This window comes from Eptatretus burgeri, chromosome 8 (genome assembly GCF_056783735.1).
Source record: "Eptatretus burgeri isolate ZD-2024b chromosome 8, Ebu_testis_v1, whole genome shotgun sequence".
Taxonomy (NCBI): domain Eukaryota; kingdom Metazoa; phylum Chordata; class Myxini; order Myxiniformes; family Myxinidae; genus Eptatretus; species Eptatretus burgeri.
Genome location: NC_140968.1, coordinates 81,596,464 through 81,622,753, shown reverse-complemented (window position 1 = coordinate 81,622,753; position 26,290 = coordinate 81,596,464). Strand labels below are relative to the sequence as shown.

At 45.3% G+C, this 26,290-nt stretch overlaps 1 protein-coding gene across 1 annotated transcript in view; it reads left to right on the top strand.

The window, feature by feature from the left end:
* The window catches only part of LOC147022155 (protein TANC2-like), a 437,623-nt gene that overhangs the window by 372,627 nt on the left and 38,706 nt on the right, over positions 1-26,290 (top strand). Inside the window, exons 20-23 of the mRNA XM_085890484.1 lie at positions 827-950; positions 1,091-1,266; positions 1,353-1,485; positions 9,667-9,758. Coding sequence (XP_085746610.1) covers positions 827-950; positions 1,091-1,266; positions 1,353-1,485; positions 9,667-9,758 — 525 coding nt within the window. The remainder of the gene's footprint in view (positions 1-826; positions 951-1,090; positions 1,267-1,352; positions 1,486-9,666; positions 9,759-26,290) is intronic.

The window sequence follows — 26,290 nt, the reverse complement described above, 5'->3', positions numbered from 1 at the left end:
TTTTTTCACCATGGACTTCTGCTAGTTAATAGTTATTAATCAAACTAATTACTGCATCTGAGTCTAAGTACGAGCAGGATTGGGCAATAAGGCCTATCTCTAATGCATATGCAGTTCAGACAAGCAGAGTCATCATATGCAAGTCTTATACAATCACAAATGTATAAAACTTTTCACAGAATGGACTGAAGCATGTCTAAATGCAAGTCTTGGTGCTACTCTCGGCAATACATGGCCTATCCTTAATCCCCACCTTCTGGGCAAACAAACGGCTCATCATCGGTGGATACTAGCCTGGCACGGTCTTCATTCACCCAGATGGTGTATCCAAGACAATGGCCCAGGAAGTGAGGCCTTCTGTGCATTTTCTTTACCTACATGTCTGAGCATTTTGTTGGCCTATTGCCTGCACCCAACTTATTTGTGTCGTCGGTGGTCTCTTGGGAAACAACGATGGATTTTCAACAGGACTTGCACCTTATTCAGAATGACGTAAAAGGCTTCACTTCTCAGCTTGGGTATTACCACTTTGAACAATTTCTATATATGGGTATCGAGAGACTTAACTTCCACTGAAAACAGCCAGTTATTGTCGGCAGTTAAACATTTTCAGTGAGTCATGATGGTAGTTAATGGAAAAAAAAACACTTGAGGAAAAAGTCATTTTAACTGCCAATGCTAATACCATAAAATGTGTTGAATGTGAATCGGATGATATTTCCCAATTCTTGAAACTGATGAATCATTTCCAAGTTCACTGGAGCAACTGATTTGTTTTCATGTGGGTACTCAGTGAGGCTTACATACTAGCCCTGGATATTGGTAGGTTTTGGATCTTCTGCTGAGCCGAGGGGCTGATGTGAATGCAGTGGACCGGCAGGGCCGAACTGCACTCATGGTGGCCGCCTGCGAGGGACACTTAGGTGCAGCCGAGTTCCTGCTTTCTCAAGGTTCGGTATTTGACTCGTTTATTCTAAAAAAAATTCTCATCTTCTCATACTCTCCCTCTGTCCGTCTCTCCTTGAAAATGTTTTTTTTTTTTTTGAAAGTTTTACCTTTATTCTCACCTTTCACCTTTTCACCAAACCAGGAGCTGACCATTCACACATTGATAAGGAAGGGCTCACAGCTTTAGCCTGGGCTTGTCTAAAGGGCCATTTGCCAGTGGTGAAGGCCCTGGTGGAGCGGCATGCAGAAATTGATCACACGGATAAGAATGGCCGCACACCCCTTGACCTTGCCGCCTTTTATGGTGATTCTGGCGTTGTAAGTGCCTCATCCATCTGTGCACCTATTTAATCTGGATTGAAATTGCTTGGAGTGTTTATCTCACTGCCACACAATGCATCCAGGTTCAGTACCTGGTGGAACATGGAGCAATGATAGAGCACGTTGACTACAGTGGCATGCGTCCCCTTGATCGTGCCATAGGATGCAGGAACACATCCACAGTTCTTGCATTACTCAAGAAAGGTGCTAAGCTCGGTGAGACCTGCTTGTTTATTTTTCTAACTTAAAATACTCCAAAATATTGAAAACAGCACAACTTGAATGTGGCAAATCACGAATATGGAACTTAGTTGTATAACTTGTTGAATTCTTCCATATCTTCTAAGTACAACTTCGCTATAACCTAACTCTTGTTTAACACTAACATAGTACGACAGAGCTGATACATGTCATGTGTTGCTTAGAAAATCATGAAAAGTTTGTTGAAAAATATCCACTGCATTATATTCATGTTACTGACCAAAAATACATGAGCAGCGAAATGTCGTAGCAAATTTGTGGGACACAATGCATGGTCAATGGGCCATTGTTTGGAATTGATTATCCCACGAAGACATTCCAAACGACAATGGGATGCTTGCTATTATTGAAAGTTGGCTGTGAGGAACGATTTTGCGACTGCACAAAGGCCATATCTTCATGGGACACAAATTGTTGCTGGTGTGTGTGTGTGTGTCTGTGTGTGTGTGTGTGTGTGTGTGTGTGTATGTGTGTCTGTGTGTGTGTGTGTGTGTGTGTGTGTGTATGTGTATATATTTGTGTATGTATATAATATGTGTGTGTGTGTGTGTGTGTGTGTGTGTGTGTGTGTGTGTGTGTGTGTGTGTGTGTGTGTGTGTGTGTGTGTGTGTGTGTGTGTGTGTGTGTGTGTGTGTGTGTGTGTGCCGTGGATGTGTATATATTTGTGTATGTATATAATATGTGTGTGTGGTCATGAAGCAAAACATAACATTATATTTGTTAACTCCTCCTCTCTCTCTCTCTCTCTCTCTCTCTCTCTCTCTCTCTCTCTCTCTCTCTCTCTCTCTCTCTCTCTCTCTCTCTCTCTCTCTCTCTCTCTCTCTCTCGCTCTCCCTCTCCCTCTCTCTCTCTCTCTCGCTCGCACTCTCTCGCACTCTCACTGTCTCACCCCTCTCTCCCCCTCCTCACTCCCACTCCCTCCTCTCTCTGCCATCTCTCTCTCCCCTCTCTTTCTCCCACCTCTCTTTTTCTCTCGCTCCCCCCCCTTCCTCACTCCCCACTAATCCTCTCCCTCCTCCGCCTCTCTCTCTCCTCCTCCCTCGCTCTTTCTCTCGCTCCTACCCCACCCCTCGTACACCTCCCTCCCAGAGTGTATAGCGACGTGTAGTGAGATGTCGCTCCCTCACCCCTCCTTGCCCCCTCCCCACCACTGCCTCCTCTTGCCCCCCACCACTGCCTCCTCTTGCTCCCCCCCCCCCCCCACCACTGCCTCTCCTTCTCACTCTTCCCCCTCCCCCACTCCCTTCTTTGCTCCCCCACCAATCCTCGCTTCCCCCTTCCTCCTCTCTCTCTCCCCCCTCTCTCTTGGTCTCTCTCTCCCTGTCTCCCCCCCCCCCATTTTTCTCTCCCTCCCCTTCTCTTAGTATTCTCACCAGTGAAGTGATGGGTGGTATTTGCTAGTCGAGTCATAACAAAGCAAATCTCAGGCAACATTTCACCTGCTTCCCAGTGAGCTTCCTCAGGCCAATAGACCCCAAGCCTCGGCACTTGTCCGCTTTTAATCCCGAGGCGGCAATTCATTTCCGGTCACGTGCCGATGTGAGAGATCAATTGAGGAGTGTTTTTTTTTTATTTCGCTTAACCTTTAAGCAACAAACGCCAATCACACATCATCGATGCTCTGCTCTTTTTTATTATTAGGGTACCCTGTGAGTACAGGGTACCCTATTGTTTTTCTTCTGTTTATTATTACGCATTATTATTATTATTATTCTTCCGCCGTAAATTTGCAAAATTTCCAAATTTTTTCGCTTTAAATGCCATTTTCTCAGAAATGGTAAGACCAATCGACACAAAATTTTCACCAAATATGTATCTTTTTTGATAGCATACATAATTGATAATTATGACGTCATAGGTCACGTGATACGGGCGCCATCTTGAAAAAACAGATCAACTTTGGACCTCTGTATCTCGGAAACCTTCTAGTGTAAAAAAATTTCGCTTGATACATTTGAACAAGCTCCCTCTCGGGTATACGTGTGATTTTTCGTGACGTCATCAGTGAAGAGGTATCCCAGTAAAAATTCGTCAAGTAGAACGCCACATGGCAAAAATTTGAAATTTCTTGAGCATCATCTACACAAAAATTCATCGTAGAAAAAAAATATTTTGACGTCATCAGTGACGTAATTCGGCCGCCATCTTGTTTTTTTGTGTTTTTTTTAAAAAAATCTTCTTCTCCAGAACGGCTGTGCAGTTTGAGGCGAAACTTTACAGGCACATTCCCCCTGAGGTCCTCTTTCAAGTTTGTTAATTTGTTGTTGATACGTCACATGGTTTGGCGGCCATCTTGAAAAAACCTTAAAACCTTCAAACATCTTCTTCTCCAGAAGCGCTGCTCCAATGAAGGCGAGATTTCAGAACTATATTCGTGACATGTATGCGATGCAAGTTTGTTAATTTCAAAGTGATAGGTCACATGGTTTGGCCGCCATGTTGGATTTAAGAAAAATATTAAATAATGTTTTCTCTGGCATTTCATAAGCCATCAAAGCGAAAATTTGCAAGTGCCTTCCTCCCTCAAGTCTGCATACATGGTAAAAAATTTTTACCTCAGAAGTCACATGGTTTGGCGGCCATCTTGGATAGAAAAATAGACTTTTATCCGATTTACACGAAACTTCACACACTTGTTCGGGTCGACGATGGAAAGCAGATTTTAAATTTATGATATCATAGGTCACAAGGTTCGGCAGCCATCTTGGATTGAAAATGAATAAATTTTAAAAATCTTCTTCTCCAGAAGGGCAAGACAGATGAAGACGAAACTTCACACATATATTCCCCATGAGGTCCTTTCTCAAGTTTGTTAATTTGTTCTTGATCGGTCACATGGTTCGGCGGCCATCTTGAAAAAACCCTAAAACCTTCAAACATCTTCTTCTCCAGAAGCGCTGGTCGGATGAAGGGGAGATTTCAGAACTATATTCGGGACACGTAGGCGATATAAGTTTGTTAATTTCGAATTGATACGTTAGACGGTTTGGCCGCCATCTTGGATTTAAGAAAAATATTAAATAATGTTTTCTCTGGAACCGCTGAACCAAACGAATCGAAAATTTGTAATTATCATCGACCATCGTGTATGCACGCATGGTAAAAATTATGACATCACACGTCACATGGTTTGGCGGCCATCTTGGATAGAAAAACGCACCTTTACCGATTAACACGAAACTTTACAAACGTGTTCCAATACCCAGTTGGAAGCAGAATATAAATTTCTGATGTCATAGGTCACATGGTTCGTCAGCCATCTTGGATTGAAAATGAATAAATTTTAAAAATCTTCTTCTCCAGAAAGGCAAGACAGATTAAGCCGAAACTTCACACATATATTCCCCATGAGGTCCTTTCTCAAGTTTGTTAATTTGTTCTTGATTGGTCACATTGTTTGGCGGCCATCTTGAATTTACCTTAAAACATTCAAACATCTTCTTCTCCAGAACACCTGATCTGATCAAGGGGAAACTTCACACCCCTATTGCACATGAGTAGGGAATACAAGTTTGTTAATTTCTAATTGATAGGTCACATGGTTTGGCAGCCATGTTGAATTTAAGAAAAATATTAAATAATGTTTTCTCTGGAACTGCTTAACCTATCGAAGCGAAAATATGCGTCTGTCATCCTCCATGACATCTGCATACATGGTAAAAATTATGAGGTCACAAGTCACATGGTTTGGCCGCCATCTTAGATTGAAGGATAAATATTAATTCATGTTTACTCTGGAACCACTACTTCTATATATGCGAAACTTCATATTTATAATTTAGGCTACATGGGAAACAAAAGTTTAAAATTTCAACCTGATCGGCCGTGTGGTTTGGCAGCCAGAATTATTTAATTATTTGAATCTGGTCGCCAGTAATAAGGAAATTGAACGCTTTGTGCTGCCCGGTTCGTAACTCGTCTGTTCCGCGCCGTCTCGAAGCAGGCCTGTGTTTGTATCACCATTAAATAATGTTTTCTCTGGCACCGCTTATCCGATAAATGCGAAACTTTGCGACTACGATTTAAGTCTCACGTTGTGTCAGTTGTGTCAAAGGCGGACGGACTGGGTACCCGGTCATCACTGCCAGCAGTTATAAAGTGGCAGTTCTAGTTATCATTATTATTGTAATTATTATTATTATTATTATTATTTTCCCATCATCTGATGTATGTATGAGAGTGACTAAGTGTGTGTGTTCGTTCTTGTTTTTGTGTTTCTGGGGCATGAACCTGGATGGGTTCACGTCCGAGTTGGACATGGTGACGGATGGGTTGCATGATTGGTGGAGTTTCCATTGGTTGTTGTACATGTGTGGGCGTGGTTTGGGGGATCAAGCGCCATTTTTATTTTTTCTGCTCACGTTGTCCAGCTGTTTGCAACATCCACTTTTTTGCCATTCTTATCATCAGAGGATGTATTGTGTGAATATGTCCACAGTCTCCCCAGTTTGACCCCCCTCTCGGCTATTGGCGTGCCATGCCTCCAGTATCAACCTGTGTCGTTTGTGACATGTAGTGTCTCGGACACGGGTCCCATCTACATCAAATTTATGGCCAGAATGCAGGCAATGACGTGCTGTGGCTGACTGGGTCACCCTTCCAAGCCTAATTGCTCTATCATGTTCATCTAGCCATTGTTTTAACTTTCTTCCAGTTTCATCAGTGTACAGTAGAATTGGTCATAGTCTCTGCATGATGAATGGTAAACTCCTCCAGATTTGTCCAAAGCTGATATCCTGGCCTTTAGCTTTGAAATGAAATTATGGATGGTTTGTCGAGGCTTGTACTGCGTATTATCTTGCCAATCCTTTCAGAAAGGCCCAGGTAGTGCGGCAGTGCACAGTGCCCAACCGTGTCTGGCTCCTTCCATTCTGCCTGTTTCTGTTATTTCAGGGTGGGGAGTACCCCTTTACTCCACCCATTATTGAGCAGAACTCCTCTTGCAAATGCAATTTCTTTCATGGTATCAACTTTTGAAGTTGATACGGTTCATGCTACACTGCGTGTGTGGATGATTGGGTTGCAGGAGTTAAAATCCAGTAACCTGCTGGTGTGGTTGGTTTTCTGTGTACCGATGTCTTGAGGTTCTCCTCCTTAAGCCTCCGGAAAATCTCAATTTCCAAAAAGGCCAATTTGGTTTGTTTGTTTTTTTCAATTTTATTTGTGAAGCTATTGCTGGGAAATACTCGGCCAAGTTTCCCAAAAAGGTGCTCCATCATGTCTCTGTGCGCAACGGCGAAACTGTCATCCACCTACCTGCTCCAGTATTGTGGCATCATCCAGTTAGCCGCAACAGCAGAAACTGGTGAACTCATAGCTCTACCAAATATTTGTTGATAATGTGTACCACCGTAGATGAAGGTTGTGTTATTTTGACACATCTCCAACAGGCCAGCAACATCTTCTAGTGTTAATTGGCTCTTCTGACAAGCCATTTTCCAGTCGTTAGAATGTTTCAACCGATCGAGTGTGGCACTCACAGCCAGATTGACTGGGATATTGGTGAAGCATCAAAAGATACCTTTGTCTCATCTTCCTTAATTCTAACCTTTCTTATCCTCCTGACAAATTTCCACTATTCTTAACTGTTTTATCAGTCTTGCCGACAAGCCTGCCAATGATGCGTGCTGAGAAGCCCAACAGTGTTGCGACCGAGCATTAACAAAGGACACAATGGGTCTCAGGGGGACGTTCTCTTTGTGAGGGACAGGGACACATTTTGGAAAGACCATACAGTTTGTGTGCTGAACCTTTGCTGCAGTCGAGTCAATTGTAATCCTGGTTGCTCAGTCTGCCTGCCCATTCTATCATGGACAATCTTGTATTTAAGGACCGTTGATTTTTCACTGTAAGATCATCAGGTAGTTTTTGCTACGTTTTGTCATCATCAGGCAGTGATGTGATTTTATCATGGTACATCTCCTTATCCATTACTGCTCCTGTCCTGCCCTTGTCGACTGCTGCAAAGATCAATCTTCCCTGTTTCTTAGGCTTTTCATAGCATTCAGTTCTAGCACCAAGAGATTAGGTTTGGGTTAACTGTTCGTGATACCGGTCTGCTTCTCTGCCAGGAGGTTGGTAATAGCGGACTCCACACGAGCAACAATCTGGACCACAGGTATGGATTCAGGGCTGACACTGAAATTTAAACCTTTTCTTACGACGGACATTTCGGCATCCGATGACGTTTCACTTGATAAATTTACGACTCATTTTTTTTCACATCACCCAATGTGCATGATTTTTTTTTCAGTGCGGGAAGACGTGAACCCAACACAACAGATGTGGCACATGCGGTACGCACCACATGCGAGCATCCCCGTGGGCAGAACTATAGCCGCATTAAACAATCCGTGCACATTGGTGATGTGAAAAAAAATGGGTCATAAATTTGTCCAATAAAACGTTATCCGATACGACACAGCAAAATATCTTCCCCAGGAGCAGCCCTCTTCCCCTCTTTTTCTTCCATCATAATGTATTTAATCCTGTGCATATCATGAACTGGGGAAAATTAAAGATTTTTTTTGTTCCAGAAAGTGTGTGCATAATATAGAGGAGGCAAACCATTTGAGTTCCCTCCCATTGGGAGGCCATCCTCCCAATTTGAAGCCTGCACAATGATTGCCAACATATGGTTGTTTGTCCATGCTGTATCCATATTTACTTCTGAGCTTCAAGCAAGGAAGCAGCACATACCATTTTTAATGTCTTTGATTAATGAGACTGGCCTGGGTTCGAATCATGACATCGCAGGCTCAGAGTCGGTGCTCTAACCATTGCACCACCGAGTCTTGGTTGTTGTAATATCTATTTGACATAGCGAAGTGTACTTACATAAAATTGGGTGGAGAAGTTATTTCGCCTCCTCGTAATGACCGAACAATGGGCGTACTTTGCCAGTGAAAATGATGAAACGATATTCAGAGTGAACTATTTATTCGAAACGGCAGTTGAAAGCACAGCAATTCGAAAGAAGGATAATCCTCCGGAACAATTTTCCTTACCTTAAAGTATCATTGTTTTTTTTTTCATCATTGGGAATAAAGCATTGTCAAACCTTAGCAATTTACTTTTGCCTTGTTTTTCGTGTCAGATGGACCAAAACTGTTACGTGAGCTATGGAGAGCGTTGTTTTTGTTTCACAATGGTTCAATCAAACTTCATGCACGTGAAAATACATTTCATGTTAATGCACTTATATGTGAGTTTCATCATCAACATTCACTCCACTCTTGGTATTAATCTGATCTGATAAGTGATTTTGGATTGTGATTCGATTCGATGAGCATTTGATGATGATACATCAATGTGGACCGATTAATCAAAATGTCAGGACTGTGCTATGTTTAAAAATACAAGGTGTCTGTAAAAGACGGGTGCAAGTGGTTTATTGGTATCTCTCGGCCGAGGCCGAGCCCCAAAGCCTATTTCTTACCCCCACGACAGGCAGGTTGGTGGACTCAGTTTTACATCTCCCACCACCTCCCCCCCCCCATACTTCTGGCCTCACTCCTCCCACCTACTTGTTTCTTTGTCCGCCCTCGATTTCTGTCATCTGTGGAACCCACCCAGTTTGTTGTCTCATGCCCTCTCACCTTCAGCCTTTCCAGAGTGCTGCCCATAATCACACATCATTTCTCGCTCTTATCTGCTCTCGACGGCCTCCTCTCCCCACCCCCCCCTCAACCTGTGCCCACCCAGCCTCTCGACCTTTTCCCTTCTTTCAAATATCCACTTTGGATCCCTGTTCCCCTTTGATCTCTGTCAGTCTGTGAACCTTCTGCCCTACATCATGTAGCTCCTGCATGAGCTGAGAATTCTGTTTACTAGTGGAAAAAAAAGAAAGAACCTTACAGTATTTTCTTTTTGTACCACTTTTTTTTTTAATACAGAAAACACAAGGTGAGGCCAAAAAAGTTGCCCCAAACACTATAGTGGTGGAGTATATGATGACCTTTTTAGTTTGTGTCCTTGGCAAATCCATGCTTTTTTTTTTTTTCTTTGGCGCAACTTAATTTTGCCTCACCTTGTGCATTGTTGTTTCTTCAAAGAGCATGGCTGATGTGTGGCTCTCACTCAGGCTGGTCCTGCTGACTGGCGTATTCCACTTGGGCCTTTGCCGCGTGTGCGCAGGCCCTGCGGCCTGGGCTATGGCAACATCCAAGCCGGACATCACGCTCATCTTGTTGAACAAGCTGCTGGAGGAAGGAAACATGCTGTACAAGGTGAGTCTTCCTTCCTTCCTTCCTGACATGACACTGGAACAGTGCTGCACCTGTGATTTAATTGAAGGAAATGCAGGCACTGGTGAATGCTGTAGAATGCTTTGGAACATAGTCTGGAGGACTTTTCCACCTCCCACATGATTGAGTTATCTAAAGAAATTTGTACGATGTGCAATCGGTTAATGCAGCCACAGACATGAGAGATATCCAAGCACTCCTGCCCAAGATTCTTCTTTCAGCCTCGTCCCATGTCAGACCCAGATGGTGCAGTAGCGCTGTAATGGTGTCCTACCTTATGTGTGAGCGGTCTCAGGGGCACTTACATCCATCTGGGCCCTGGGGAGTTGGTAAATAGGACAACTGCAGCACCACCATCTTGGTGTTGGCATAGATGTCCAAACCAATGTAAATGTGCACGATTCACTATGGTTGAGAGCGCTGTAAGCTGTGAGATTTTGTGGACTTCCAGGTTCGTGATACGGTCCTGCCGTGTTATTCTGAGGATGCGCCTGACAACCGACTTGGCAAATCCATACATGCGAGCATTAATGGTATTTATCCATGTCCATTTTTCGACTCCTTAACAGAAAATTTAGAGTACAAGTACTCTATACAGCAATATCTACAGAGTGTACAACGTTGTTGGCTATTGTAGGCGTTCGAGTTGCACGACTGAGTGATTGGGTTTGTCTTGGGCCAGCTAACTTCAATTATGTGCAATCGATCATGTGCTTTATTGACATATTGATTTGGTATAACATAAATTCTGCACAAATTTAGGGAAGCGTGGTACTCTGTGATGAGTTGCTCACCTCAGCACCGATTGAGACCGATCCACCATCTCAAAAACTCAGGTCAGGATTGTGACTTCAATACTCACCGCGTACCTTGACCGAAACTTCTGAAAAATAACCTAGAAAGCTCGACTTATACCAGCGCAGAGCTGTTCGCGTAATTACTCATCACCAATTCCTGATGTTGGCTTAACGGTTAAGATGGCTGGCATAAGGTCCGAGGTTCTTGAGTTCTAGCCTCTGTCAAGCCATTGAATTTAACACCAAGCGTGTTGACTCAGCATGTCATCCTTCTGATGTCGGCAAAATAAGTACCAGCTTACTGGTAACAGGGGAATTGCTTCAGCCACACAGCCACGCTCCGCCCCCATAAATGATGCAGCCAAGCAGCCATAGACTGCATACGAATAAATTAATTAATTTAAAATTGTTTTTCACCACTGGTCTGTGGCTCAAGTGTACACAGGTGTCCTACAGAATGCAGTGCAACAACTCAGCCACCCTGCTTCATCAAATCTTCCAGCCCTACAGCCTGTACCATCAGGTCTTCAAATCAGTTAATTCAAAAACTTAATTTGTCTTCAAATCAATTGATGGTTGTCTTGAAATCATCAAAGATATATTGGTGACTTTTGTAGATGATGGAGATATACAACAGACTGGCAAAAAGCATTTATGCTTTAACGCTTATCGAGTGAAATAATTGACTAACCAATTAAAGTGTCTGTTTGAAGATAGCATAGACATTGCTTGAGGAAAACATCAAATTTGTATGAGCCATCGAATTGTTTAGTCCGTCAATTTGTGTCCGACTTCTGGTGACATTCATGACCAGATTTCTCCAAACATCCCTATCCTGCACTGCTTTCCAAAGCTCTGGCAGACATATCTTGGTTGCATCTTTTACCCCGTCCATCCAGTGCATACAGGTGTGCCTCTTCCTCTTCTTCTCTCAATCATACCCTGCATGGTTGATTTCTACAGATTTTATTTCGCTTTCTGCATGCACGATGTGTCCAAAGTATGACAGTTTGTGTTTCAGCATCAGTGCTTCCAATGCACATGGTTGTCTAATTTATTCAAGCACTGATTTGGTTGTTCTTATTGTAATCCATGGAATTTTGAACATTCCTCTCCTACACCACATTTCAAAACTGTCAATCCTTTTCCTTTCTTTCTTTTTCACTTTCCATGACTCACATCCATACATTATAACTGGAAATACTAGAGCCTTCACCAGCCTCCTCCTGGTTTGTTTTGGCACATCTTTGTCAATCCTGACATTGCTGTTCTCCTCAACACTAACCATCTCTCAATATCTCCTCCACATTCTCTACTCACCACAATCTTAGAACCCGGGAAAATAAAACTTTCCACGTGAACGTCACCCAGTCTAAACGCGTTGATCTCCTCAGTTGACAAGATTTTAATGTTTTTTAGGTTTAAATAAAACCCAGCTTTTTCACTTTCCTTCTTCACTGTCTGCAGAAGTTTCATGAAGACCTCTTTACTTACTTTCTGCTAACAGAGTGGTATCATCAGCATACCTTAGATTGTTGGTACGTCTTCCTCCATCACTGAATCCAACCTCCATGATATCCAAGTTTGATTTCCTCATGATGTACTCACGATACAGATTGAACAAGTAAGGGGAGAATGAACCCCTGTCTCATATCTGATAAAATTCCAACTCATTCTGTCTGTCCATACTCTGTTCTTACTGTAGCTTCTCATTTAGTGTACAGGCTTCTTATCAGACGCATCAGGTGCTCCAACATCCCCATTTCTCTCAGCATAATCCACATAAATTAATGATTAACACGATTAAAAACATTGCAATAACAGATAAAACAGAGAAACACCTTCCTTTGATATTCATTTGCTTTTTCCATGATTCACCTTCGATTTACGATTTCATCTCAACTACCTCTTCCTCTTTTGAAACCTGCTTGCTCAATGGCATTTCTCACTCAATGAAGTATTCTATTCTGTGTTGAATGATCTTTCGGAATATCATGCTAGCATGTGGAATCTAGACAATGGTTCAGTTATTTGAACATTCTCGTGCATCCCCATTCTTTGGCAATGGTATGTAGAGACTGACTGCTTCCATCTTTTCGGCCACATAATCCTGCTGCAGATCTGTGTTTAAGTTGGGATTGGCTCCTCACCAACTACCTTAAAGAGTCATATTGGAATTCCATCAGCTTCTGGTGCTTTTTTCATTTGCCAGCTCTTTCAGGGTTCTACGTAACTCACATTCTATCACTATTGGTTCTTACTCATATTCTCTTTATTTGAAGGTTGCTATCATTTTGCTATCTCGTTAGTTTTTTTCGAGTTTCGGTGTACATCGTCCTTCCATCTTTACTTTCATCTGTGTTTCTTCTGCCAGATATTTTGCTGTTGTACTCTTGAGGACTCCAATCTCCGACCTAAACTTTCCTGTGATATTTCTGATCTTTTAAAAAAACATCTCTTGTTTTTCCTGCTCTGTCCTGCTGAAATGTGATTCTCCTACCCAGTTTAAGATTCATGGCTGACTCAAGAAGGTTTTCATCAAGGATTCTCCTGTACTCTGCACCATCCATTATCACTTCTATCCTGCCAAGTTTGCCAGCCGCTGATGAAAAGCAGCCTCATAACATGATGCTACCACCACCATGCTTGACAGTAGGGATGGTGTTGACTGGGTGATATTGTTGCGCGGCCGGGTATCGGCTGTGAGCTCGACCGCTAGATGGAGCAGCAGAGTCGGCTCAACCGATCACCCGGAATTTAGATCGTACCTTTTCGGAAAACTCCGAAAAAGTACGGGTCCCTTATCAGACCGTGAAGCGTCAATATATCTGCCACATGGTGCAGGATTATTTGCCAATTTTCAAAATACCTAGATTTCCACGTGGCAATTTACTGAGTCTCCACACCCTCGACGGCACCCGTACGGAACGAGCTGCTTAGCTAGCGTACTCGAACCATGTGCGACCCGAGCGGTTGATCGCCGAGATCCTTCGGTCCAATTGTCCCGTTATAGCGGCAACAGCCTGGCTAATTTTCCAACACGCAGCACGCTAAGCCAATGGAGGAAGGAACACGAACGAACTGAAACATTTAACAATCGGGGTATTTATTCAAAATAGGGAAATGTAAGTGAGCACATAAGGGCAGAGTTAAACCGATTAAAAGAAATGCACGTATGTACAAGCAGAAAGCAATGAACAATTAATTACTTATGGACTGGCGCCACAAACACACACACGCACACACCCAAAATAATCGGATCAAAGTAGTCTTTATTCGGACCTCCAGCCCGGAGGACAGTCGAGCTGGAGGTGGGAGTCTGTTTGACCTTTCTGCCTCGTGCGGTCTTCAAGGACCAGGTCCTCGGGGCAGAACTGGAACCCCAGCACGATCCAGACGCCCTCACTTCCAGGTGAACAGAAGTCGGCAGGGCGAAGGCTGGCAGGAGAAGACCTCCGTTGCACCGACCAGTACATGCGTAGACGCTTTCGCACTCAACTGCCTTTTTGCGCGCAGATGCTTACCTCTTGCCAGAACAAACTCTCCACGCACGCAGACCGCGCCCATAATTATACCCCCCTATTCAGAGGGGGGGCCGCCTCATGACCCTCCCTCTCTCACTGGATGGTTTCGGCGCACAAATCGCTCGTCGTCTCTCTCACTGGCCCGCTTTGGCGCCCAAATTGCTCGTCGTCTCTCACTGGCCAAAACGGGCGGCAAGCTCCTTGATTGGCCCGGGGGCGTGGTGACATCACGTTGACCGCCCCTCACACAATCGGCGAAGTCTGATTGGCCAGGCGACAGTCTCCTCACTCATTCAGAGATGCCAACTTTTGGAAATCAGAATTAGGGAGGATTTTCAACCGACACCAAATAATGTGCGCAAAGCGCACATCTCGAGCGCGGAGTGCTCGACCCTTGCGGCGGGGTCCAGGGCCCGCCTTAGGGCCCTGGAAGCTCTGGGGTTCCAGACGCTCTCTCGTGCCCTCTGAGCCCTATTTTGGAGCATTTAACATGTTAAGAATTCCCACTTTTTGAACAAAAAAAGGGGAAAATTGTGCACTTTTTAATGTTACATGTATGTTAATATTAGTAAGTTAGAGGACAATCAAAGATTAACAAAAAGCACAAAAGAAGCAATATTTTTCTTACCTTACTGGCTGGTACTACTGCTGCTTGCTTTTTCCATGGCAGCTTTGCTGAGTGACAGCTGTGTGGCTCTTTTAGCCCTTCTGATTATGTCTTTGCTGTATTCTCTCTGGTAGCAAGGGGTGTTATGAGCTAGTTTTTCAATTAAGAGAGCTTCCAGGGTTTTGACACTCAAATTGGGACGAAATTCAGTATGATTCTTCCGTACAAGACTGAGTGCCCGCTCACATGATGCGTTCGAATGAGGAATGACCAAGATTCCCTTCATCACTTTGCTCAAATTAGGAGACTTGCTGGCACCAGTGCAGGGATCTGTGAGCTGTGAAATCCGATGCCACTGCTCATCCACTCTCACTGTCTCAGTAGCAATTGTAGCTATGGAGGCGTCTGCCTGGTAGTGAGCGAATTCACTCTCAAGACTGTCTATGTCACTATCACCGCCACTGAACAGACAGGGAATTTCTTGATGAAAAACTCCACACAGTCAAACCCCACTTCTTGGTGTAGCTTAACATCCAGCACCTGAGCATGCTTGGCTAATTCATCATCTAGCGGCCAGGTTTTGAAGATGTAATTGCAGGCTTTCACATAATATGAGCGAACTGCACTGAAGAAACTTTGGATGTCTGACTCACTCAGAGTGAAGGTGGATTTCTTGAGACTCCTTTGTTCCCTTATATACAGTTTGGCATCGTTCCCAATCATGAGGTCCTCATCATTCTTCTGATGATTTCTGTCAGAGAAGGGTACATTTACCAGAGCAACCGATGACACCGATGGTTTCAAAAACCGTACGAAGATATCTTTCAGAAGACCATTCAATTCTCCGTGCAGGAGATGAATACAGGGTTCGTCTCTTTGGAGCAGAAGATTCCCCTCTCAAAAAGCTTGTTAGCATATCGAAGGAAGAAAACGATAGAGTTTTGTTTGTGGAGACAAGAACATCCTGTTGACACGTTTTTCTCTAGATTCCTGCACAGTGTTTGAGGAAGATGCGCTTTTAGTTGTAGAACTCGTAGTACACTTAGCCGCAGGGCGATCACACTTGCGTTTACTGCCAGCAGAAGAGGTCAGACTCGTAGTACCAGATCCAATTTTACGTTTGAGGAGAGAGCTTGAGGTAGGTGCAGCCAAGGAAGAAGACCCTCTGATTCGAAGGTTTTGCTGAGCTTCTATCAAGTGATTTGGCAAAAGCAGAACTTAACTTGGGTCCTTCTTTGCCTGCAGATGGGACTATCACAGTCTTTCGACTCTGAAGGGATCTGCTTTGTAGATGAACGTGATGAAGGGCCGGTGATGCTACCTGCTCTCAGCATTGGTTTTGGTGCTGTCCCTGCTGTCTTCTTCGCAGCAGATACTGCAGTGGTAGTGGTGAATGCTGCTCCACTAGTGCTTGATCCTGCAGTGCCAGTACTGGCAGTAGATACAGTGCCGTCCTTCTTGCTCGTTGTTAGAGTCTTGGCTACAGTTGGTTGCATTTTTCTTCGTACTTCTTCTTTGAAGAAGAGGCGAAGTGGCTCCCACTGTTCAATCAGCCTGTCTAGGCACTGACCAAGGGACAGCCACCTTGCTGCGACATGCTTCAGAATCTTGTGTGTCGGAGCATCACAGTGTTCTTGCAGTGCTTTCTCTCCTTTGACGCGTTTGCTACTTTTGTCCAAGTAGTAGTTAATATCGATGAAAAAGTCATCTAATTCAATGGGGAAGGCCTGAGCCGCCTTCTTCTGGCCGTATTGTGCATCATATGGCAAGGGCATCCCATGATGTAGCACTCTGGATTTTGTTTGTGGATATAAGCAGCGACTCCTTTGTGCTTGCCCACCATGACAGAGGCATTATCAGCACAAAAGGAAACACAATTTCCCCACGGAATTTTCCTGTCACTGAACTCATGATCAAGCAGTTTGAAAATGTTTTCTCCAGTGGAATCTTGTTTGCACGCAGGCAAACTTAGCAAACCTTGCTTCACAATCCCAGCACTGTTGTCATAGTACGAAATCAGGACAGGATATAGCTGGGCCTCACCACTGTCATTGCTACCGTCTGTAGAAAATTTCTTGAAATAACGAACTCTGAAGAATGTACAATACCTACATGCGCCAATTTATGACATGCGGTTCTGCTCAAGCTTGGAGTGCCACAGTACGAACCCAAAGATTGGAGACTGTTCATTGACAGCAGCAAGCGATCACTGAAATGTGTTCTGCTACACAACGGCAACCAGTTTGCCTCTGTACCCATCGCTCACTCGACTACACTGAAGGAGAAGTATGAAGCGGTGAAGTACGTGCTGGAGAAAATTGGTTATGATCAGCTTAAGTGGTTTATTTGTGTTGACCTGAAGATGGTGAACTTTTGTTGGGACAACAGTCTGGCTTCACCAAGTACCCATGTTTTCTGTGCATGTGGGATAGTAGGGACCGTGCTCAGCATTACACGAAGAAGGACTGGCCTGTGTGGGAGGAATTGGTGCCATGCAAAGAAAGGAACGTCATCAACGACCCTCTGGTGGACAGAGACAGAATACTCTTCCCACCGCTGCACATCAAGCTCGGCTTAATCAAGCAGTTCACCAATAGCTCTGGACAAAGATGGTGACTGCTTCACTTACTTGTGCCAGGCTTTTCCAGGATTGACCATGGAGAAGTTGAAAGCTGGCATCTTTGATGGTTCTCAGATCCGTCAGCTCATCAGAGATCCAGAGTTCAAAAACTCAATGAACGAAGTGGAACTGGAAGCGTGGAAGACATTTGTTTTGGTAGTGAAGAACTTTCTTGGCAACAATAAGGCCAGAAACTACGCAGAACTTGTCAACAACATGCTGACTGCTTTCAGAAACCTGGGGTGCAACATGAGCATCAAGATGCACTACCTATTTTTCACATATGAACCGGTTTCCTGAGAACCTGGGTTCAATGAGTGACGAGCAGGGGGAGAGATTCCATCAGGACATGAAGGAGATGGAGACCAGGTATCAGGGTCGCTGGGACGCAGTCATGATGGCTGACTACTGTTGGAATCTGAAGAGAGACCTCCCTGCCGCTGAACATTCCAGGAGTTCGAAGAAACGGAAGTTCAAGCCCTGAAGTTTGAACAGTGGTGACGCAACATGCAATTTACTTGTACTTACCTTTATCAATGCCCACCATTCAGATGACAGTAATCGATGTTTCTATCATGTAATCAATAAATGTTGTTGGCAAAACATTTTTTTCTTAAAAACATGTTTAGGATGATATGTGTTGACAAAAATCAGCTGATAATGCCACAAAAATGTAATTGATTTTGTCACAAGATCTGATTTTTTCAAATAAACTTAGCACAAAACCTGACCTGATGGAGAGAAACGGATGCCATTTCCTGATTCAGCAGTGCCAGAATACCCTAATTCACTTGTAGAAATCTAGACAACATTCAGAAAGTAAAAATTGTTGACCAGTGTTCTTTTTTCTTCTTTGTTCTTGTTTTTTTTTTTTTTTTTTTCTTTTTTTTTCTTGCTTTTGTTCTTGTTTTTTTTTTTGTTTTTTTTTTGTTCTTGCACATCTTGCACATCTTGCAAGTTTTTGTTCTTGCACATCCATACTTTGAAGAAACTTTTGAATCTGGAAACATCTTTTGAAATAGAGGTCCAGCATGATCTGAGACTGATATGGGCAAGTTATGTTCCACAATAAATCCACTAAAGAGAAGTTCCGCTCGGGTAACATCCTCTTCCTCGCTTGTCCCTTGTTTGGTGAAATAATTCAGAAGTGTACCGGTACTCGTGCTCGAAGATCTCTCCTTTGCAATGTCTGTGTGCCGTTTGCTTCCAACGTGCTTCCGAATATCATCGCGACCTCCGTGCTCAACTGGAAATATCAACGCTGCATACTGTACAATACGCATGATGAATTCCTCTTTCAGACTTTCGAATACACGGGTATTGGAGACTGTATTCGGTCTTGTACTTCTGAGACCATTTCTTGGTCTTCGTAAGCTTCTTTTCTGCCATTCCGTAATCAACATCGAGGGTTTGAAGCATCGGTAACTTCGAAGTCGATGTTCCACAGCTGCAGCGCGACTCGTAGAACTCTAGCGGCTGTTAAATTAAACACCGCACGGTGGTCGCGACCGCCGGGCTGGTACGGGGCCCAGCTGCATGCAGTGAGCGTATCGCATGCATATACACTGTGCATACATACCGCATGCACTGTATTGCACACATACCGCATGCACTGTATTGCACACATACCGCATGCACTGTATTGCACACATACCGCATGCACTAAATCTCAGTGCATGATCGCATAAGCGAGATCCAGACCCAATGTTTCGCTGCTCCTCATTTGAATTTGCAATTTTTTACGTACAATTTGGTAGCAGCGAACGTTATGGAGTTACCACATGCTATACGTAGCAGACGATGCTTTTCATTCAATTCTCATACTAGTACATTCTGATGAGTGAACAGTGCAAAAATATCAAAATTTCGGGAGGATAAGGATAGTGATCGTAAGGGCGGGAGTTTGGGTGAATTTTCGGAAGCCTCCCGATGAAATCGGGAGGGTTGGCATTGCTGCTCATTGCATGCTGATTGGTCGAGGGCCGCCGCGCGGCTCCTGCTTGAACTCCGCCCACCATGACGTCGGCCAGAGCGAGGTGAAGAAAGCGAAGTGAAGGTGAGGGTGATGCGGTGTTGTCAGCGTTGATGTTGTTGATGTAAAAAGAAAAGAAAAACCGTAACTATCAAAATAACTACGCAGCACATTTTCATTTAATCACCCATGAGACAAGGGACGGGAGCTATCTATCCACATTTACTTATCGATATAACTGAGCTATAGGACCTGTATGTTGAGTGCAGTAAACTTCCAAATCCATAACACGACCCCCTCCCCTTTTTACAGACTCGTCCTGAGTCGACAAATTTTCGTGTGACCAGCATGTGTAAGTTTCCCCAAGTACATTTTACCTTCGGATCCCTGAGTGCGACATTTTCTCATTCATGTCCCAAAAATAAATAACCTAATGCGCTGTGTAACTAACTAACAGACTCACACGGACAACTTAACGAAAATTGCCGGCGCTACGGCAAACATGCAGGTGGGTCAAAGAACTTATTTACAACCTTAACTTATCTATTTACACTAACCATGGCCCAGGACCTGGCATCTGTGGGAAAGAAGGCAAAACAAAGTCAACAGTTTTGTGTGGGTGAGTGCTCCGCAGCTGAAGGTCAGTCGTCCTCAGGGCCTGATCAAAAGGTCCCCCTTGAGTATTTCAGTGAACCTTCTTCTTTTCATTCTTTCATACCCCCAGCTGCTGGAGGCAACTCACCTTAACACAGCATGCCATGTGCCGTCCCACAGGCCATTTGAAGAGGTAGTGAGGCTGCCCAATGCAGTCTCTGGCTCCTCTGTACAAGAAGAGGTGGCCAGGCTGCTCACTGCAGTCTCTGACTCATGGAAATGATTGGATGATAGCAAAACACAAGAATGATGCACGGGCTGCTCAATGCAGTCCCCGTGATGTGGCTTCCTGCAGGGCAGTTCTTGCAAACACTGGATGATCCTGGCGCAAATGGTTGAGGATGATGACACAGGGCAATGCAAATAAGGGCTAGCAGGCATGGGGTTATGGCAGAGGCAGGTGAACAAGGCATGGCAAGACAAATGCGGAACAGGCGATACAGCACAACAGGTCGGCAGGTGAAGCTGGCCGGCCTCTGGTCTCGTTCCGTGTGGGTCTGGAGGGAGTGTGGTGTTGCCGGCCGCTCTGAAAACGGGCTCGGACCTTCCCTACTGTCTCCCCCCCAACCTATCGCCTTTGCCTGTCTCTGTCCATACCCACTCCCTTAATTTGCAACACAAAACAACAAAATTTAGTCCCTCTTTATTTTTATTCATATATTTATTTATTTATTTATTCCATTTTATAATTCCATCTCCCGAACCCACTTCCTTTCTTTGTCCGGCTAACCTATCCTGTCAACCTAGCCTACTCCCAACCCCTAAGATCCCTTTCTGGAGGGGAATAGGGAGAGACTAGCGTCCTCGGCCCAATGCAGCCTCAGAATGGCCTCCTTCAGAGTTCAGCAATCTAACCAAGGTGGGTCCAGCAGCCTTCTGAGAGCGAAGGGATGGATGGTGTGAAGGGCTCCATTTCCTAACTATCCTACTTTTCATTAACTTTAAACTACACCGGGGCTTTCCAAAACGCCTGTCTCTTTAAACTATAGGTTCTAGAAACCATGATTCCCGTCGCCTGTCTTGGTGTCCATTATAAATTTGGGCCTAGCCCTCCAATTTTCGCTCTTGCCCTCGCATAATTTCATGGCTGGGCAGCGTGGCTCAACTGTCGGGGATTCCGCATCGGCCGGACTCTATCGATGGCACCCCCGAGCCATGAGGCTGTCTCCGAGCCTACCTGCTCCCTATGAACAAGGGTTGTTGCCCTTCCTGGCATTGCCCCCCTTCCATGCCAATGTGGCATCTTTGGTGCTCCGGGTCCCGTACCGCGGGTCGCCTGTGCCCAGTACACTATCCCTGTCCCTTGGACCCTTTAGTGGGGCAGATATGTAACAAAAATTGCTCAAGATGTTCACATCCGGCAGAAAGTTTGAAATTTTGCATATAGGGGTATTTTGACATGCTGAGTTCAAAAATTGGCAGATCCAAGAGGTCTGACCAATGGACCGGCCTTGAATTCCAAGATGGCCGCCATAATGAAACATTGAACATTACTGTCTATGGTTCCAAGTGACCTATGGCCCTGAAATTTGGTACACAGGTGCATTTTGAGATAATGAATTCAATAATGGAAAAATTTGAAATGTATGACAAACCTTATGGCCGCCATTTTGAATTCCAATATGGCTGCCAAGACGAAATGTTGAAAATCCCTATCTTGGGTTCTATATGACCTGTGGTGCTCAAATTTTGTACACAAGGGTATGTTGACATGCTGAGTTCAATAAGGCAATAATTTGAAATGTCTGACAAATGGTATGGCCGCCATTTTGGATTCCAATATGGCCGCCAAGACGAAATGTTGAAAATCCCGGGTTCTTTGCAAAAGCAATACCAATTCAATGGATCCCAAGTTGACGAATCATATAACAAGTCAAAGAGCTCATTTCAAAGTATATTTCGTACCAGTTGGCAGCCGTAACATGCTGCAAGCTTTTTTCCATCCGTTTTACTTCTCCTCCTGCTCATCTCGGAAGCATTGTCTAGAGCAGAAACATAGTTCTGTGCATGGTAGATTAGCAGCAGAACATTTGCAATTTCCAGCACACCGTTTTTTACACTTGCACTTGATCAGCTCTCGGCACCCTTTTGACCCCTCTGGCATGACTGTCCAAAATGGATGCCAGACATCATCTGCATTTTTAGCCCATCCCCAATCTGCAGGTGAAGGCAGCTCTGGGTTAGCAATTTGGGACTGTCCCCAGATGTAACCGGCCTGAAAGACTGCCCTCTTCACATGTTGACGCAGTGCCTCTTTTGTCGGTGGAATATTTTCCGATTGCCGATTTCCCTGAGCAAACAGCTGCTTGTGTGCTTCGTTCATTTTCTTCAGAGGGGAAGTTCTACTGTACAGAACAACGAAGAACCTCTCTATGTTGTCCATGTCATCATCTGTTACTTCCGCTGGTGCATGTGAGAGATGATTGAAGACCTCCCCCAAGTTTGGCATGGAATTCCATATGCTCCATACAGTATTTTTGCCAATCCCACATATGGCAGAAACAGTATAAAACATAAAAAAATTAATGATTGGAATGTCATGTGAATGTTCAGTTCCGGCAGAAAGTGTTAAATTTCGCATACAGGGGAATTTTGGGGCGCTGAATTTCCCAAATTTCTACTGCCTTCGACAAAATTACAAACCCATCAGTAGATTTGAGATGCAACAATTTTCCAGTTATCATAATAATGCTCAAATGATTTCACATTATGACATTACCGTACACTGTGCTATTAAAGCAATGAAAACATCGATGTTTGTCTTGGCGGCCATATTCGAATTTAAAATGTCGGCCATACCATTTGTCAGACATTTCAAATTATGGCATTATTGAACTCAGCATGTCAACATACCCTTGTGTACCAAATTTCAGCGCCACAAGTCATTTAGAACCCAAGATAGGGATTTTCAACATTTCGTCTTGGCGGCCAAACTGGAATTCATGATGGCGGCCCATCCATTGGTTAGATCTCTTGGATCCGCCAATTTTTGAAATCAACGCCCCAAAATACCCCTGTATGCGAAATTTCACACTTTCTGCCGGAAATGAACATCTTTTTCACATATCTGCCCCACTACTTGGCCTACTCTGGCCGACTACTTCGGTGCCCGGGGTGCCCTCTAATCGATACTCACCTTTCAACAGCCACGCTCCCAGCCGGTCAATTTTACTCTTGCACCCCTCCAAACGGGTTTCATGCCTTCTCTCGACACCATCAACAAACCGACCTCCTTTTTGGTAAATTTCACTAACCCACTAACTAACTTTAAACTGACCCCGGGGTCACTTGGGTGGGAATCACTCCTCCCCCCACTCATTCATTCGCACCATGCATTCCACACTCGCTCCATTCACACTATTGGGCCCACTGACCCACATTCACTCATTGTGAAGATTTTTCATCTTCCAATTCACACCAACACTCCATTCTGCGAACTAAATTCCCCTAACTACCTCGTGCTCCCACGTCGTCCCTTATTTTAATGCACGTTCCATTTAATCTACGTAGCTAAGCTACGTCCCCACTACACATTCCATGTCGGTCCATGTCTCCAAAATCCATTTTCTAAATGTATCCTAAATCCCTTTAACTAACCCATTCCAAGGGCTCCATGAGGAACAACCCATGTCCCCAGGAAGCCGGTCTAACGCTAACCATTCCACTAGCTGGTGCTTCCTTTGCCCAATCCAGGATGCTTGCCACATCTCTGCCGGGCTGTGTCCTGGACGCGAGGCTTTCTTTTTATTATTTTTGCAGCGCCATGGTGGCGGTTTATGGCATGCCTGTTCGTCCCTATGGGCGATACCGATGTCCCCTCCGATGGCCGATCTGTGCAGCCATGACATAACATTACACATCCCAACAAGCGCTCGCTCTCGCTGGATTCTCCACGCGGGACACCGTGCCCCGTTTCCCCGGCATTCGTGCCGCAAGATTCCTGGTGACGTCACTCGCACACCGAACCTGTGGAGCTTGCCGTGCAGGTTAGCATGAGCGCATCGTCCCGGGAACCCGCTCCACGCGTTCCGCGGACAGAACACGCGGCATGCAGCACGTGATGCCCCGTACACGCGCCGACGTGGGAACCCGCGTGTTCCAAATTCAATCAACACTTGCCTATATTTTCGCCGTCCACGCGGCCGGCTCGTATCCGACGTAGAACGTTTCCAGGCCGGATCGCAATCGCGCAGACGCGCCCGTGCAGGCCGTGTGCGAAGTGCGCCACGGACCCCGTACGTGCCGTCGCGCGAACCCAGCGCGGTAACCAAATTAGTTCGACACAGCGCAGAAGGCTCGCCACACCCGTCTCCTGTCTGAATCCATCCGCGTTTCAACTCCCCGCATGCACTCACGCTATACGCACGTTTCAACACACCCTCACCACTCATACTCTTTACCACACACACCGGAACAATCACGCTGGGAATACGCGCTACTACAAGCAATTCCAGGGCCTCCATACCCCCAAGCTGCGCATGTACCCGTTAACAGCACTCATCCGCTCCACCTCGTTCGGCTTCATCGGACCTACCTCGTCGCGATCTGCTTCAAGGGGCATATTTCCTCCCTCCGTTCCTGAAGGAGGCTATCCTGCTGCTCGCACCGGGTCACGAGACATTCCCCCAGCTCAACCCCATTATCCCCTCTTAGCTCTACCTGTGTGTGCTCGTCTTTAGTTTCGCATAATTCGTTCCCCTCCTGGATTTCTCCGTCTCTGTCACCTCGTTTATTATTTCCGTTTCTTCCTGGCTCTTCATCTCTGTTAATTCCTGTGTTTCTGTCTCCTCGTTTAATATCTCCATCACTTCGTGTTCATTAATTTCCATCTCCCCAATTACCGTGACGGCGTCTCTCGTCACCCGGACCTCACCCGTCTCCACCGCGGGCTCGACACAATTTACACTTCCTCATGTCGGTTCGGTGTCTCCGCCACGTGGTGCCACCATGATGCACTCTGTTGTCCGCATCTCGCCACGCACAATCGCCCTTATTGCCTTTTGCCCCGCCTGGAGGTTCAACCCCATGCGCTGCATTTCACCCCTCAGTGTTTGCATATTTGCATCCATGTCACCCTTCATCTCATCCATTTTGTGCGCATTTGCATCCATTTTATTTTCCATTCTTTGTGCATTTTCTTTCATTTCGTTCTTCATTTCATTCTTCATTTCGTTGTTCATTCCTGACAGCATTGCCATCAACTGGCCCATGTCAAATGGACTCGGCAGAGCAGATTCGACAAGGATCAGGGGGGGGGGGGATTTGACGGAGGGGGCGCTCTTGCGCCGCCGCTCCCACCACGACCTCTGGGTCCGGTTGTGGGGGATGGTCAACCTGCATGGCGGTGGTGTCCTGGGCCTCTGGTTTCTCTAAGACTACACTACTACTACCCACCTGGCTCAGCTCATCTTGGCCAGACATGTCGCGTGTTGGAAATAAAATTTAAACTGCTCGTAATTTGGGGAAAACGGGGGGTTCGCTCCATACACCCCTGATCCGAATCCGTGAATTTCGTGGAGACGGAGGGGTACGAATCCCACTCCTGACACCAATGTTGCGCGGCCGGGTATCGGCTGCGAGCACGACCACTAGATGGAGCAGCAGAGTCGGCTCGACCGATCACCCGGAATTTAGATCGTACCTTTTCGGAAAACTCCGAAAAAGTACGGGTCCCTTATCGGACCGTGAAGCGTCAATATTTCTGCCACGTGGTACAGGGTTATTTGCCAATTTTCAAAATACCTAGATTTCCACGTGGCGATTTACCGAGTCTCCACACCCTCGACGGCACCCGCACGGAACGAGCCGCTTAGCGTACTCGAACCGCGTGCGACCCAAGCGGTTTATCACCGAGAGCCGTCGGTCCAATTGTCCCGTTATAGTAGCAACAGCCTGGCTAATTTTCCAACACGCAGCACGCTAAGCCAATGGAGGAAGGGACACGAATGAGCTGAAACATTTAACAATCGGGGTATTTATTCACAATGGGGAAATGTAAGTGAGCACATAAGGGCAGAGTTAAACCGATTAAAAGAGATGCACATATGTACAAGCAAAAAGCATTTAACAATTCATTACTTATGGACTGGTGCCACAAACACACACACGCACACACCCAAAGAATCGGACCAAAGTGGTCTTTATTCGGACCTCCAGCCCGGAGGACAGTCGAGCTGGAGGTGAGAGTCTGTTTGACCTTTCCGCCTCATGCGGTCTTCAAGGACCAGGTCCTCGGGGCAGAACTGGACCCCCAGCACGATCCAGACGCCCTCATGACCAGGCTCCAGGCGAACGGAAGTCTGCAGGGCGAAGGCTGGCAAGAGAAGACCCTCCGTTGCAC